The 17,626-nt window shown below is 40.8% G+C and overlaps 1 protein-coding gene across 9 annotated transcripts in view; it reads left to right on the forward strand.

Annotated features, from left to right (window-relative positions):
- Positions 1–16,075, forward strand: part of LOC100613000 (uncharacterized) — a 46,420-nt gene extending 30,345 nt beyond the window's left edge. For 3 of the 9 annotated variants that reach the window (XR_010149051.1, XR_010149049.1, XM_063788928.1), the window contains exons 2-4: positions 10,864–10,939; positions 11,030–11,215; positions 15,802–16,075. Coding sequence is in view for 1 of the 9 variants with exons in the window: in XM_063788928.1 (XP_063644998.1) it covers positions 10,864–10,933 (70 nt within the window). In the remaining 8 variants the exon portion in view is untranslated. Of the gene's footprint in view, positions 1–5,505; positions 10,940–11,029; positions 11,216–15,801 lie in introns of all 9 variants that reach the window. The other 6 variants (XR_010149047.1, XR_010149048.1, XR_010149050.1 and 3 more) reach the window with 3 other exon arrangements.
- Positions 16,076–17,626: the final 1,551 nt, after the last annotated feature.

Here is a 17,626-nt window from a genome sequence, read left to right on the forward strand (position 1 = left end):
TACCACTTGGGGGTGTCCCTTTGTAGTGCACAGATGTGGCCAGGATTTCCAAAGGAAGGGCTTTTTTTTTTTTTTTTTCCCTGCCAAACTCTGCCAATCAGCAAGGGGAAGCTAGAAGGACCAGTTGAAAGTAGAGTGACGCATTTACCAAATTGGCATGATTTGGCAGAATCATCTTTGGGAGATGTCACTTCATGAACTCCTCTGTCTGCTCTGATTTGGGTCTGATGCTCCAGGCCTCTGGGAATAGTGTTCAGAGTAGGCTTGTAGGTTATTCGCGTTGCCCATTGAGCTGCAGAAGTTAAGGTTGTGTTATTTCCTTTGGCTTATGTGAGGAGCGATGGCATCTTGGACCCCTGCTTATGGCCTGTGCATTTTTAATAACTCTTAGCAAGGCATCCCAGGCATTTGCATCTTTAACATCCATGCAGGCAGGGGTAGCGGTGGAGAGGTGAAGAATAGGGAGATTCTGGCTCATGGCTAAAAGCCCGAGAGCTTTACCCTTCCCCCTTCAAATATTAATGAGACAAGGATGCTATTAAATTACCAATCCTGGCTCCAATTGAATATTTGCCAAGAATCCCATGCTCCTACCTCACATAATACATTTATTTTTCTTTTGGGGATTTGTTTTCTGAGTCAGTTTACTTCTCTGTGGTTCAATAATCACCAAATGGAATTTGCTCCATCTTTCATCCTTCATCATTAGGGGAAAATACAGTATCATTTTCTGGCAAGGAATAAATATCTCAAAATGAAAGACAATATTTAGTGACCAAAAAAGCCCCCCAAACCCTCAAGAGGACAACTTTTCTGATGAATCAGAACTGGAAGTGATTAAGGGCTCAGTGCATTAAAACAACGAGCACTCACGTCCATTTCTCCATTTCACGGGAAAATCAAACATTGTCTTTTAAGTAAGTGGAGGCTGCTTAACCAAACTCTTTAAGTGAGCCATAGATAAGTGCATTGGCATGGTTTGAGGAAATGCATAGAGGAAATTAAAAATATTCATTTTATCAAACTAATAGCTGTCCCCGCTGGAGATTGAAGTAGTAATTGAGCCCGTAACTACAAGATAGGTAACTATTCAGAAGTTTAGTTTCTATTTATGTAGCTCCTAACTGTCAACTTCAACTTGAATAGAAGTTGCAACATTGTAGCTTACTAAATGCTATGAGTGTTTCTTGGTTATAAAATGGAGTTGCCTCAGATTGTATTTTTAGACAAAAATGTACTTGGTTTGATTATTTGAATTAGTGGAGATTTTTTTTTAATCCATTCAGAATTTGAAATTCCTGCGAATCTAGGTTGGCTAAAAATTTGTTGTGTTGTAGAGCATTGTGATTTTAAGATCATATATTTTGGTCATGCGAGTTTGGAAAGTTCCTTATGCCATTTTACAATGCATTTCATAAGAAAACATTTTTAGAGGTATTATTTAGAAATGAGGGCTAGCTATCTATTTTCATTTTAGGTTGCTCCCTCTTAGCTACTCCTATCAGCGCATACTATTAAAGCTTGCTTGTGTTCAGCTTACGGTTAGAAAATTCTTTGTGGTACCTATTTAATTTTCATTTTGGATTTATAATGAAAGGGATATTTGGAATGTAACCCATTACACTGAGATGGCTATGTTTTTCTCAGGAGTCAGAAAGTAGCAACAGAAATAGTTAAGTTTTAATGAGTGCTTTGTAAGTGCTATGTTCCAGGCAATAAGCTAAAGGATTTCATGTCCATTATTTTGTGTGGAGACAGCAACCCTATTTTGTAGTAACTACAATTACCATCATTTTGCAGGTGAGAAAATTGACAGCTCAGAGAGGATACCTAGCTTTCCCACAGGACCCTAACCGGCAGTGGCAGAATGGTATACTCCTGACATGTGTGGCTGGGTCTTGCCGCCAAATGTAGGGGACCTCTCCATCAACAGGCAGCAGCCTGGGTATTTCATTGTGGTCTTAAAGCTCCTGGGATGAAAGGTGACAAATGCAAGGCTACATTCCCATTCTGCTCCACTTGGTAGAAATGCTCCTGCAAAACAACCCTGCATTTCAAGCAGGCTTTCCATGGAAAAGCTAGTGTGGGCACACACTCAATTCAATTCCCAGGGTGCTTTCTCACAGAGGTTCTTCCACAAGATTACAAAGACTGGGAACCTAGCCCATTATTATTAACATTTTTACAAAGTTATTCTGGCTTCTTTCAGGGCCATATCAGTTTCAAAGATCGCTGTTGGGGTGGGAGCAACTGAAGTTGAAATAGTCTGAATGTTGAATGTAGCCTTGGAGCGGAAACTTTTCTTTGGAGTTGAAAAGTCGGTGGAATATTCATACAAACGTAATATGAGCACAAGATACCAAGTCAGTGTCAAAACTTTGTTCCAAACCATATTTGCTGTTTGTAAAACTGGCTCCTCAGGGACTGCCTGGGGGATAAGGTAAGAAGGCGAGTGGGTTGGGTTCCTGCATGCCTTGAGAAAGGTCTGGAGGTTGGGGCTCCCCTTCCACATGGAGGGGGACCTTTCATCCACAGGACTTAGGATTTTGAGGGGTGGTGGTAATGGGGTCCAGCCCTTCCTGCTCTGGGAGGACCATCTCTGACTCAGATATGAATCTCATTTCTTTATTTTGCCACCTGTGTTGTGCATGAGAAATAGAAACTGTAGAGGTATCCATCGAAAATCATCGTGTGGTGTTTTAAGAGTGCAGAAGTGACACGATTTGCATTTTCTTTGAAAGTCTCCTGACCAAGATATTGATTTAAAAAAAATCATGGGGCATAGACCCTGATGGACATCATCTTAGGATTCTGGAACTATACCATAAAACTAACCAAAGGGATCAAAAACTGATGACCTAAATTTCCTTTCAAGAATGAACAAATCTCTCTCATTTTTTCCCCCTAGGAACTCTACTCATCTGTAGTTAATCTAAGAATTAACATTTAGCAAATTACTGCCTCAGTGTCTTAAATGAGGTATGTGCCTGGTGGCTCTGTTGATTAGAACCTTGTGCTAATGAGGTCATGGGTTCAGTCCCCAAGAGGGCTGCTTCGTTCATTGTGGTCCCCCTCCAAGCCCCAGTCAGGTCTCCAAATGGCCACTGGTCACAAATGGCCTTTTGGGAAAGAATCAACAAAATTTTTCACCATTTATGGGAAAAACAACTCAAAGCAGATGACTTGAGTTAATTTGGAATATGACAACGATCCTATGGGGTAACAAAATGGTACCCTAGAGGCTGTAAGGACTTCTTGCAGACTGTGCCAAGTGCCACACTTCCTGGGGGTGGCTTCCTTGCTGGGAAAATTGATTGACGTGTGTGGGAGGTTCCAATCCTACCAGTTAAAGGGGAGTGCCAACTAATAACAGTAGGAGGCTGAATGCTTATTCAAAATGCAGACTCAGAGGGACACTTTAGTAGAATTTTGTTGAATTTTTGCTAGTCACTTATCTAAAATAGGAATCATTTTGGGCCTTCTGATTAACATCTGAAGTTATACAACCCATGGGACCATTTCTGCCATTGCCAGGCCACTCCAACCATTTGTCTCAAGCCGCCAGGAGACCCAGTAGCTGGGAGCACTCAGAGTGAGGGTGATTCTCGTTCTCATGTATTCTCTCCATTTTCCACTCCCAGCCCTCTCTCAGAAACCACTTTCTCAGGTCCAGTTCCAATGCCAAGTCTCACTCAAGCATGACTGGATGCACTGATGTCCTCTGAGGCCATTTCTTGCATTTAGGGAACAGTAATGTCTAATGAGCTCCACTGGCTTTCTCCCAGTTACCAAGAACCCCTTCTCCAGGGCAGACACCAGTTCTTTTTGTAAAATTTTTTTTTAAATTTTGATTACTATATCCCTTTCATCTAGCAGAGTGCTTTGTGTATAGTAGGAGTTAAAAAAATATTTGTTGAATGAATGAGTGAGTGGATTAAAGAACCAAATGTAGAACTGGTTCCATTTAAACAAGGATAATTTTTTTAATGTTACAATTTTCTTGTTTTTCTTTTTACAAAAGCATACGTGATTATTGAAAATAATTTAGAAAGTAGAGAAGAACAAAATTTAGAAAATAAAAATCACCTGTAACACCATCTCTTAGAGATAACCGTCCTTGCTGTTTTGGAGTGCTTAATATAGATACCCATATATATATATATATATATATATATATCTGTCATATATATATGGAACTCTTGACAGTATGTATCATTGTATAATGTTTTTATTCATTATATCAAAATACTTTACATATTATATATTCTTCCACGTTATCATTAAAACATTTTTTAGAGCATTTCATTGCATCACTGGACTTCAACTTAATCAGTTGCATATTAAAATATACTTGTAGCTAAAATGTTCTACATAGCTTTGTTTATTTCCTTGGGATAAATTTCTATAAGAGGAATTGCCTGGCTCCATGGTTTTCTAATTTAATATGTGTTGGCAAGGTATTAATCAAGAGGTGCCACCAATTTTCACTCCTATTTGCAAAAATCTAGTGTACCACCACTATCCTCCTTTGCCGAACAGTGAGTATTATCATTCTTTTAAATATTTGATAATTTCAGAGGCAAAAAGTATATCCGTGTTCTTATACTTTGTATTTCTTTCACTAATAGTGAAACTGAGTTTTTAAAAAGTCTGGTCATTTTAATGTCTTCTTTGCAAATTGTCAGTTAATGTCCTTTAAGACCTATATATTTGGGGAGGCAATATACTTACCCCTTTCTGTTTCATAGGGCTGTTGTAAGAATTTGTTGAAGTAATCTATTTGAATGTGTTTGAAATCTACAAAGCAATACACAAATGTATTGATCAAATGTGTGACCTGGTAGGGGAAGGGTCAGGAAGAATGGTCTCTACTGACAAATGAGCTGAGTACTGGGTGATGGCTTGGGTAAGATTTGTTTGAGGAGGGATAGGGAGAGGCATCTATACAGAAAGGGAAAGGAGCCTTTTGTCAAGAGATTTGTGACTTTGGGAAGGTCTCTGGAAATAGACAAGGTCAGAAGCAATGCAGGGGCTGGCAGCTGGAAATGAGAGCCAATTAGAAAGAGCAGGGAACAAGACAGGCCAGAGGAACTGCAGAAAATAAAAGAGACTGAGTGGGAGTAGGCGACATCTCAGATGTCCCAAAACCACCAACGGAGAAAAGAAAAAAACAGCAGTGCCACTTCTCTGAAGACTCACCAGTAGGCCAGTGTAACCAAGGCAGCAGGCGTGTTCAAGAACAAACAGGGAAACAGTGCCACTGAAGACAGGTGTGGTCCCATGGCCACAGGACGTCCGCGCTTTCCAATGAGTCCCTGGAGGAACCACACCTGCAAAAGGCATGCAAAATAGATAATTAAAGAAAGACAAAATACGGCACTAAAATTCCCCCAGCATGTATATGATCCCACTTATGTAAAATGATATATAAGGTATGTGTAGTATATATAATATATATGCTATATATTAGAGATATATTTTATTTTACTTTTTAATTTTTTTGAGGTGGAGTCTCGCTCTGTCACCCAGGCTGGAGTGCAAGGGCATGATCTCGACTCACTGCAACCTCTGCCTCCCAGATTCAAGCGATTTTCCTTCTCAGCCTCCGGAGTAGCTGGGATTACTGGCACGCGCACCACCACGCCCAGATAATTTTTATATTTTTAGTAGAGACAGGGTTTCACCATGTTGGCCAGGATGATGTCAAACTCCTGACTTCAGGTGATCCGCCCGCCTTGGCCTCCCAAAGTGCTGGGATTGCAGGCATGAGCCACCGTGCCTGGCTTATTCTTTATATATTATACATGGATATAGGCATATGCATGCATGCCCTTGGTGTTCTTGAGATAGTGGTAATGAAGTGGGATAGGAAGAAATAATTATATTTGCTTTTATTCACCTTTTTAAGTATTGTTTTGCTTGTTACAGTAAGTACATATTCTCTAGTTTGAAAATAAAGAAAAATTAAACGAATATAAACTATGCTGTGAGTGTTGCTTGCCATCATCCACTCTGCAGCACACAGGGTGGGGAATTCACGAGGTAATGGGAGCTAAATTTCTGGGCCATCACTGGAGCCCAGGCTAACTCTGGCAGGGGAGTCCTAGGGGGACCACCTGACAGTCACCTCTCAGGGCACCAGGCTTATCACCATCTTACATTTAGATAAGGGGACACTTAGGTGACAAGGGGAAGCCGTACCTCCTTGACAGGAAGGACCCTGACCAACGGGTGGGACATTTCTGTGGGCTGGGAGCAAATACAGGTCTTCCTGCCAGATCAGGTGAGGGTGGCCACCTCGCAGGGAGGAGGCACAGATTAATTGCAGGGGAAATAATTTGAGCTTGGGACCAGGCGCAGTGGCTCACGCCTGTAATCCCAGCACTTTGGGAGGCTGAGGCCGATGGATCACCTGAGGTCAGGAGTTTGAGACCAGCCTGGCCAACATGGCGAAACCCTACCTCTACTAAAAATACAAAAATCAGCTGAGCTTGGCGGTTTGTGCCTGTAATCCCAGCTCCTTTGGAGGCTGAGGCAGGAGAATCATTTGAACCCAGGAGGCAGAGGTTGCAATGAGCCAAGATCGCGCCACTGCACTCCAGTCTGGGTGACAGAGTGAGACTCTGTCCAAAAAAAAAAAAAAAAAAAGAATTTGAGCTTGGTAGAGGAGAGAAAAACTTTTCTTCTCCTTCAGTTCAAGGGCTGCCATTGCAGCAGGTGAAACAAAGCCCTGACTGCGTGGGGTTTTGTGTTGCTTTATATTAGGTGAGCTGCTTTGAGGCAAAACCCTGTTTCCTGTGTCCTTCATGGGCCAGGCACTGTGCCGGGGCTTGAAGTGCAGAAACAAGGCTGAGGTGACCTCTGCTCTTCTGAAGGTCACAGTCAAGCTGGGGAGACAGATGGTACAGGAGATCCCAGACCAACAGAGTATCGCCACGCGTGGCAATGATGGCTCCGCAGGAAACCCACTAGGCATGAGGGTGAAGATCAGGGCTAGGACCGCTTTGGACCGGAGGTGCTCTCTGACAGGTCTTTCTGAGCAGAGGACATTTCAGGCAAGTCGAGGATGAAGCAGAGAGGCTGACAGTGAGTAGCGGGATGAAGGAGGCCCAGGAGGTGGGCCTGGCGCGTGTCCTGTTCATCTGCAGAGCCATGAGCTGGGCTGCTGGGTGAGGGTGGGGTGTGAGAGGATGGTTTCCTGTTCAGGAGCTGGACTTTCTCCCAAGTGCAAAGGCTCAGTAGTGTGCTCAGAAATCCAGTGATGGAGCGCCTCTGCCTCCACTCAGCGCCGAATACAAATGTGCTGAATGAGCAAAAAACAAATACAGTAGATGGATGTTGCATGCTCAGAAACATTCCATTTTATTTTATTTTTAAACTTTGGTTTCGATTTCTCTTATATAAAAAGTCACTTCCATTTAGATTTGTTTTCACTGCAAGACCAAGCTACAGTGGGGAGAATGGGGTCTGGTGTTTAGCCACGTGCCTGCAGCTAGAGGGAAGCAGCTTGAGATGCCCTCCCACTGCCTGGACCTCATGAAGTGCTTTCACGAACCAATCCGTCCCCTTTGTCATCACCAGACGCACTAGACTGAGCAGGTATTCATATTGTCTCCACTTTGAAAATAAGGATGCGGAGCCTGGGAGAATGGAAAAGACTTGGCAAGGTCTCTGGAACATGTGCCTGTGTTCTGGTGAGCTTTCTGTGAGCCCAAGGCAAAGGGTGGCCACATTCAGAATTGCTTGGGCCGCTACCTGTGGCCTCAGAGGCCTTTGCTGGAGGAGTCTGTGGTGAGCAGGAAGGAGCTTAGGGGTGGCCCTGACAGACCATCCCCACTCCTCTTACCACTTCCACACAGGTCAAGCCCTTGGTTGCTGTCTGCTCATCAGGTGAATGGGAGACTCCACCTCTCTAATCCCACTCTGTGCCCACTGGGTGTCCACATCCTAAACTTCATTAGGACTCCGAAGTCCTGCAGTTGGGGCAGGGACCAAAAAGATCAATGGAAGTTCTGGCTGTCTCCCCCGTCCCTACACTTAATTATATGTGGTTGTAATGATTCTGGATATGCTACCTGTCTACCAATGAGCATCTTGGTCCTCTGCCATCCTGAAGCCCTGGCCCAGCCTCCCCCTTAGACCTGTTTCCAAGGGAGTCTACTGTGATCACTAGGATCACCGCTTATGATGTGAGGCTCATTTAGGTGTGTCAGCATTTGGGGACACGTGTGACATTCAGAATAGCTAGTGTAGATCTTCAACCAGCTTCCATTCTATGTTTCCTGACAGGATTCCACTGGTAATTCTTTGGAGCAAAACGATGCTTTTGCAACTTAATCATCAGCATTTGGAATACAGTAACTCTTGTCTGAGCTTGAATGGAAAGAACCCACAGTCTGTGAGTTCCAGCCATTTAGAAAAATGGCAGTTGCCGTAAGATGTGAACTTGACATTTGAAATCAGCAGACAATGAGGAGTTAGTGTGATGTAAAGAGACAAACATGGGATTTGGAGATGGGGAGGGCTGAGTTCCACATGCTTTTCACTTGCTGTCATGGGACTTTGGAGTGGATAGTTTTCATGATCTCACTAAAGCCCATTTTTATCACCTTTTAAATGGGGGATAATACCATCTACCTCATAATATATTGGTGAGGATTAAAAGAGAGGAATTAAAATACCTGGCACATAAGAAACACTCAAGAAATATTAGTTTCTCTGCCCCTTTACTCTTAATAATTCAATTAATCACTCCAAAAATAGAACATTCTTCAGAATAGACTCCTACCCATTTGTTGTTGATGGGACATCCAAAGGGATGTGCAATTATTTTGTTTGGTGTGTAGTAAGTTGACTTTGCACTTTAAAAGGGGAAAAAGGAAACCTCTGGTACCTCAAACAATGACCCTTTTGAAGTCTGCACTGGACACCATTCTCAAAGAATATTCTTATTAACATACTTTCTTATAAATGGAGCTCTACTCATCAAATATGTATATGTTAGTACCCTGCAGAGTCAGAGCAGTGCTTGGCAAGCCTGAGGATGTTTCCCACGTGTGCTGTGGGATGGCATAGGCAGGGGAGACCCTTTAATTTTGTGACATGGTTTTTGGGGGGGCTCCAATGTGAGGTACTCTTGGCATGGTTTCTTCCAGCTCTGGGCCTGTTCTGGGGCCTGTCAGGACTCCCACATATCCCATCTTTGCAGGCAACTCCCTTTGAAGTCCATGGGAACTCTTTGAATGGAAAACATACACAACGGGGTGTTGATGCCAATAAGAATCAGGCCTGATGTATGCAAGGAATAAAGGTGCTTCTCACCCCAAATATTAGCTCTTTAGCCCAGAAACTGTGGTTTGATCATTAAATAAAAGAGCACTCCCCTCCCCTCAAAAAACTCACAATCCACCACCAAAGCTCCACCACCACCATCCATTTGCTCTGGAGATGATAAACCTGCTAATTGCTGGAGAGTTTTAATTAAGCAACAGATATAGACAGTGTAGGGCTGTGTTTTTACTTTAAACATAGCAATAGAATAAACATTCTCAATTCCAGGGCAACTTGCTAAATGAAAAAAAAATAAACATTACTTTCTTTTGAAGTATCACTCATCGGGTATGATAATTTAGAAAAATATCTCTATTAGAGATAGTTAGAGACCTTTTTTCTTTTTTTCTTTTTGGTTGAAAATGCAATCGCCGATGGAGCGCAAAGCTGCAATTTGTAGACAGGTTAAGTAAATTAAATCACTCACTGTCTTTTTTTTTTTTTTTCCATTGGCTTTAAAAGTTAAAGGTAATTTGCAAAGAAAATGCTCAGTTTGAATTGGTTTGTAATATCTGTTAATGATCTTTAAAAAAATCCACTTATTCATAATTCTGTCCCTGGGGGAATTCCAATGTGCTATCAGAAAAAATTTCTAAAGTCTGAAATGTCATTAGCTAGTGATTTCTTTGAAGTAAAAAGCCCCGAAAAAAATAAATTATATAAGGTATACAAGTGCACAGGACAATCACTTTGATGAATAATATCTCTTTTTTTCATAATGTTTCATACCTAAAAATGCAACAATTGAAATTCAAGCTGGTAAATTATAGAGCCATCTTTTGAATTACCTCAATGTAGGCATGCCTTCGGTTTATTTCTCACATATATTGAGTTCTTCCATATATTTATAGATTGTTGATATAAGAACAGTAGTGTTAGGAACAATTTTGATTATATTCATTGTGTTTACTTTTTGGAAACACAAAGTGTTGCCTAAATACAGGCATACAGGTGTTGCCATCCGGGGATTAAAACAATAGCCTATTTCAATATTCCATCCTGGATCCCAGAGCCAGGTGCCGTGAATGGAGGTGCAAATGCTACTCAGCCCGGGAGAGTTGTTCAATATTAGATAACAGAGCCATGAAATACTACACCAAAGGGAAAATTTTCTTCCTGACCCCAGCTGGTGATCAGTTTTTGCCTGGAAGCAGGGGAGTCTTTGTAATACAATACTTGTCAATGTTGTTGGTTTGGCTGCTATAAATAGCTATTTTTTTTGGATGATGGGAGGAGTTGGATTTTACTAAACCAGTGGCTACAGGTTAATTATACATTTCATAAAAAAGCATTTCTCGTAGCCAGTCTAAATTTGTTACGTTTTAATCCCGTTTTATATAAGGCTGGAAATATATGAGCCTCCAGCAGGCCCGTTATTTTTGTCATTATTTTATACATTGGACCTTCAGCTCTCTATCTCTCTTTTTTTCTTTTTCCTCTCTATGCATTACTCACCTCTTAGCTAAATTGCAGAGGGTCCCAGTTTCATTCATTCTCCCTCACAGGGAAGGCATTCTCTTCCTCTTCCTCCAGCTGCCCGAAAATCATAAGCGTGGTTTTTCCTGTTTCCTGCTCTGTAGCTGACATCAGGGGAGCAATGTGAACACAGGTAAGAGCCAGCTTGGTTAGCAAATTAAAATTGATTGATTTTAATGAAGATATTCTATAATATTTTCTTATTCCCTTTATTTATTTCAAGGAAAATGGAAATCAACATTTGAAACTTTTAAATGGAAGCTTTATTGGGTTTCCACATATGGAAAACTGCAAATAGCAGAAGTATGTGACTCAATAAATTATTCTGGAGTGACCACATCCTCTAACTGCCTCCCAGGACAAGAAGGAGAATGTGAACAATGCTCCTGAAGGCCCCTTTCCCTCAAAGGTAACCACTGGCCTGACTTCTGACACCATACATTTGTTTTGCTTTTTTGAACTTCATGTAAATGGAATCATATGGTAGGTATTCTTTTTTAAATTTCTTCTTTATTGTGATAAGAACATTAAACCTGGATAGGTGTTCTTTTGTCTGTCTTCATTCTCTCAACATTATTTTTGTGTCTATGTAGTTGGGTATACTAATAGTATGTTTTCTTTGTTATATTTTCTTCCCTTGCATCCTTGTATCAGTAATATAGCACAATTTATCTTTTTTTTTTTTCTTTTGAGACAGGGTCTCCCTCTGTCACCTAGGCTGGAGTGCAGTGGCATGATCTTGGCTCACTGTAGCCTTGACCTCCTGGGCTCAAGTGATCCTCGGGCCCAGAGTAGCTGGGACTACAGGCCCATGCCACCATGCCCGGCTAATTTTTGTATTTTTGTATTTTTTTTTTTTTGTAGAGACAGGGTTTTGCCATGTTGCCCAGGCTGGTTTCAAACTCCTGGACTCAAGTGATCTGCCCGCTTTGGCCTCCCAAAGTGCTAGGATTACAGGAGTGCACCACCATGCCCGGTAGTTTATCCATTTTACCCTTGATGAACATTTGAATTGTTTTGAGTTTTAGGCTATTTTCAGAGAGTGCAGCTGGAAACTTTCTTGTGCATGTCTTCGATGCTTGTGTATATGCATTATGTTTAGTCTATATATAGACTAAAGGGGAAGTTACCACATTGTAGAACATGACTATGCTCAACTTTAATAAATAATGCCAAACAGTTTTCCAAAGAGATTGTGTCAGTTTCCACTCTTACCAGCAGTGGGTGATGCTCTACATCCCTGCTAGCACTTGGCATTCTCAGTCTTCTTGATTTTGGTCATTCTGGTGGTATGTATAGAGTCTCATTGTGGTTTTAATTCCATTTTCTTGGATTATTAGTACGCTGAGCATCTTTTTCATGTATAGTGGCTATTTGGATATTCCCTTTTGTAAGTGGTCATTATAAGTCCATTTTTCTATTGGACTTTTCATCTTATTGATTTGTAGGAGATATATATTCTGCATATAGCTTTTTGGTTATATATGTTAAAAATATGTACCACCCTGAGCTTGACTTTTCATTCTCTTTGTGGTGTCTTTGGATGAATAGAAAATATTAACTTTTTCTTTTGTTTTGTTTTGCTTTTTGAGATAGGAGTCTTGCACTGTTGCTCAGGCTGGAGTGCAGTGGCTTGATCATGGCTCATTGCAGCCTCAACCCCCAGGGCTCAAGTGATTCTCTCACCTCAGCCTCCTTAGTAGCTGAGACTACAGGCATGTGCCACCATGCCTATCTAATTTTTGTATTTCTGTTGTTGTTGTTGTAGATACAGGGTTTTGCCATCTTGCCCAGGCTGGTTTTGAGCTCCTGGACTCAAGTGATCCTCCTAACTCAGCCTCCCAAAGTGCTAGGATTACAAGCATGAGTCACTGTGCCCAGCTGATTTTAATGTTACTGTTAATATAGTCTATTTTCCTTTGTGGTTAATGCTTTCTGTGTCCTATTTAGGAGAGCTTTGCTTATTTCAAGGCCATAATAATATCCTTTCATATTATCTTTTGTAAGTTGTGTTGTTTCACCTTTCACAATTGGATCTACAATCCACATGGCATTGATTTTTGTATGTGGTATGAGGTTGGGATCAAGTTTGGTTCTTTACTCCATGATATCTACTTACCCTTCATGATGAATGGAAAAGACTTCCTTTCTCCAATGCTCTGCAGGGACACTTTTGTCATAAATTAAGCACCCACTTCTTTATAGAATGATCATATTACTTTTTTCCGTTATTCTGTTAGCATGGTGAGTTATTCAATGGGTTTTTGAATGTTAAACCAATCTTGCATTTCTGGATTAAACTCAACTTGGGTGTGATGTAATATTTGTCTTACATATTGCTGCATGTACTTTGGTCATATTTTCAAAAATAATTTTTATAGAAATGTTTATGAATGAAATTTACCTGTAACTTTCTTTTATTGTAATGTCTTTCTCAAATGTGTTATCAACGTTCCACTGGCTCATAAAACAAGTTGAGAAGTATATAGTCTTTTAGAAATTAAAACATAAATGAGTCTAATATCACATAGTAATTAAACATATATGTAGTTTATCCTGAGAAGGACTCACTACAGTTTTCTCTCTTTCTATGTTTCTGTGTATTTTAACTTAGATTTTTAGCAGGAAGCTGGTTTTGTGTGAGTTTTGCATGGGGAAGTAAATAGGAATTAGACTATCTTCTAGGAGTTTCCATATGGCACTCAGCAGTATGTTCATGTGCCCAAGGCTGAAATTTGTTACTGCATCTCAATCCTGGAACCCATAATCAAGGCTCATCAGTTGAGAAAACTTTTTGGACATATGACAAGTGTTCAGATAAAATATCTGATCCCTGCCAAGAATCTTCTAGGCCAATTTAATCTCTGACTTTTGACCTTATCTGTCACTGCTCCAAAGACTTTTTAATTTTTAGTTTTAAAATATCCTTTAGTAGCATGCATATCATTCCTCATCCCAGCTCTCTTTTCCTACTTAGTATTGTCCCAGTTCAAGGCCTTGTCACCTCTTGCCTGGGCAATGGCGTCTATGGGATACTATTCTCCATTTATCTTCTTCTCAGCCATGCAGATGCTGACTCTGAAATAGAAAGCTAACCACATTAGTCCTTTGCTGAAAACCAGGTGATTTCTGTATTGCTCTGCAAGATGAAGTCCAGGTTTATCAATGTGGTGCAGGTTCTTGCATGATCTGGTGTCTTAGTCCATTCAGGTTGCTTAACAAAATATCTTAGACTGAGTAATTTATAAACAATAGAAATATATCGCTGGTAGTTCTGGAGGATGGGGAGTCCAAGATCCAGGTGTCAGCAGATTTGGTGTCTGGTAGGGCTTCATAGATGGCACCTTGTTGCTGCATTCTTACATGGTGGAAGGGGCAAGGAAGCCCCCTGGATCTTCTTTTATAAGGGCACCAGTCCTACTCATTATGGTGGAGCCCCCATGACTGAATCACTTCCCAAAGGCCCTACCTCTTAATACGATCCTGTCAGATATTTGGTTCCAACGTGAGTTTTGGAAGGATACCAGCATTCAGACCATAGCACCTGGCTCTTGCTCACCTCTTCAGTCTGCTCTCCTGTCTCACTCTAGTCTTTGGCTTTACATTCCTGCAGCTCTATCTTCTGGTTCCAACTATGTGTGCTCCCTGTGGTTCTCTGTGCCTGTGCCTTTGCCTGTGCTGACCTTTCTCCCTGGAATAGACTATCCATATCCTTCTGGATAATCCATTCTTTAACAGCCAGCTCAGGCTAGGTAACCTTGCCCTCCACCCAGCTGGGCTGCTTGGCTCTCCTTTCTGCCCATGTGTCTGTCTGTCAGACTGGACTGTAAGCTCTTTGCAGGCAAGGTCTGGGCTTTAGTCACCTATATACAACCATAACTTCCTGTTTGCTGGTAGATAACAGGTGCACAATAAACAATGATAGATCCAAACAGAAGGAAGAATGGTGACTAGTTGACTATTTTGAGTTTCATTTCATTTCTTTATGGAAGCCTGAGATGGAATAAAATGGTCAAAATGCCATGACCAGAAGGGAGGCAGGAAGGAGGCAGGAAGGCAAAGGCTCAGGAAGATCTGTAGATACAATCTCTTCCTGTACAACTGAGTTCAGTCTAGCTGATTAAAATCCTCTTATGGTGGAATCCGCTTTTTATAGAATGGATTAGCAACACGGATTTGCTGTGAAGATAGATTTTTCCAGAGAAACAAATTTGAGCAATTTAAGAATGTAAATGAAAAAAAAAATCCTGCCCAAAAAGCAAATTGACCAATATCCTTCCCCCGTCTCTTATTAATAAAAGAGTTTACACAGACTCTCTTTAGGAAATCATGTGAGAGATTCACAAGGATCATTAAATCTCTGGTAGACATTCACTTTCACTTTGTAAAATTGGCTATACCCTCAAAATGGTATCACGTAGAAACGGACTTTCTGGGGGCTCTTATCTATGAATGGGTTCTAGCTGCACAGTGATGCCATTCATTTTATTTGGCCCATTTATTGCAAGTACATTCTAAATTTGGCCTTAATTATTTTTCCTTTCACAAAAATATTTTGTGGGAGCTTTTTGAACCCTGACTACTTCCTTCTTGCCCCTTAAAACAGAAGCCAGGAGCATTATTTTTGTTCTCTTCTAATTAAAATAATTGCTTGGCTCCTTTTAACTAGATTCATGCAGTTATTAGCCTAATACATGGATGGGTGCCATGGAGTGCTTGAGAAACAAAATGAAAAGTGATCATGTAGCTTCACATGAAAAAGATTCTGTGGTGCCAAGGAGCATTATTTCCTTTCAGCCAGTATTTTATAAGGGCTTTCGTAAACCTGGCCCCCATACCCTCACTAAAAGACTACTAAGTGAAAGAATAGTTCTATTTTCTTTATTAAGGTATACCGCTAGCTCAGGACAATTTGAAGAGGGGCACTTGATATGCCGAGCATGGCACAAAGACCTCGGGTCTGGTTTTAATCTCTGCCCCGGCTTTGTCTTTCAGAATCACTGCAATTGAAGGAAAAATGCTCCATGTCCCCTCTGCCAGTTGGTGTTTATCAAAGGACAACGGAGGAAGAGAGACAAAGTGCCTGGATGTGTGTGTTAATCAAGAGTTGTCAGGACCCTGCCTCTAAAAGAAAGCGCTAAAATGATGCTTTTGACAAGACTTTTCTCAAAGTGGATGCAGTCTAAGGGTTGGAAAACAAGGCCCAATCAGGCTAGGTCTGACTTGTCGCCTGCTTTTGTAAATAAAGTTTTATTGGCTCACAGACACACTTATTTGTTTCTGTATTATCTATGGCTGCTTTCGCGCCACAACATGGAGCAGTTGTGGAAGAGACCATATGGCCGACAAAGCCTAAGATATTTACTCTCTGGCTCTTGACGGGAAAAGTTTGCCAATTCCTGATGTTCTCCATCCAGTTCATTGTTCATTTACTCGATACCTACTCCATACTGATAAATAAATTTGTAGGTATTTTTATGTAGTACTAATTTGAAGAAATGCTCAGGGCCTTTGGCTGTGAGTTAATTTTATGAGTATTCAGAGCAGGTATATGGATGGCAAGCAGCAAGAATGATTTAAGGTAAGAAGTCATGGTTAGAGATAAGATTCTGCCATTGTCCCAGGGGTAAATCACTGATTATAGCCATCTTTTTCTCTGCCTGCTCTCTGGAGAAGAAGGTGTACACATATCTGGGACTCCTAACTTGGAGTGCACCTTTATTAACTACATCAAGGCATTATGGTCAACATTGTGGACTTCTGCTTCCAGGACAAATGATGAACATCCTTTCCCACCATTTGGTGGTTGGGAGGATCAAGTGAGAGAATGTGAATCCAATTGTTTTCTAAACCATATAGGTACTATATTTGTGGTATAGATGCTATCTATAAAACTTTAGAATAAATTATCATCCCTATTTGGCATGCGAGGAAATGAGATTTAGGTAGCATGCCCAAGATCATATAGTAAGCCAGTAGAACAGCTGGCAGTTACTTCTCCTGGCTTTAAGTCACTACTCTTTCCGGTATACCATAATGCTTCTTTACATCATGTGTCTTTCTGTAGTTTTGGAAATGTTCAGTCCTTTAGTTCATTGGTTCACTCATTCATCTGCTGTTTAACATAATTTAAGAGCCCTGTATGAGCTAGAAAAAGAGCTGAAATTTTCCAGGGAGTGATGACTGTTTAAAGATGAGTTGTAACTCTTCAGTTTTGTTCTTAGACTCCTGTGGCTGGAATCCTCCAGAAGTCCATAGATTCTTCTTCTGTTTTATTCTGTGCTGTCCAAGGAGTTGGCTTTTATTTGTGCTATGGAGAAAGAGAAAGTATATGAACTTGGAGAGGGAGAGTAATCCTATTGTTCTACAAAATGTTGCCTGACATCTTGTTTTACATTGTGTGCATATGCATGTCTCTTGAGTGCACATACCATGAAAGGAAAGAGAATGAGCGATACTGAAATGTTGATAGCAGATTGTACTAGCAACTAAAAGACGAAAATGATCCAGGCTTGGGAGATGCGAAAGCTAAGATTTTGTACATAAAGTCCAAGTGAATCCATATCAAAGAAATTTCAAATATGAATTACCCAGCTAAGTGACATATATTAAACATGGGTGTGCCAGATATAGGCTTATTTTACCATGCTGTTCAATACAGCTCTTCATTCAGATTATATTTATTCAATTATGTGTCTTGTAATTTTTGAGATGAGATGATGCCTAGAGGAAGCAGCTTCGGCCAAAATATTGGATTTGCCTTGTCATAGTAAGAGAAGTACTTAAAAGTTTCTGATTTTGATATTTTCCCTTTTAGTAG

This window comes from Pan troglodytes, chromosome 12 (assembly GCF_028858775.2).
Source record: "Pan troglodytes isolate AG18354 chromosome 12, NHGRI_mPanTro3-v2.0_pri, whole genome shotgun sequence".
NCBI classification, from domain to species: Eukaryota; Metazoa; Chordata; class Mammalia; order Primates; family Hominidae; genus Pan; species Pan troglodytes.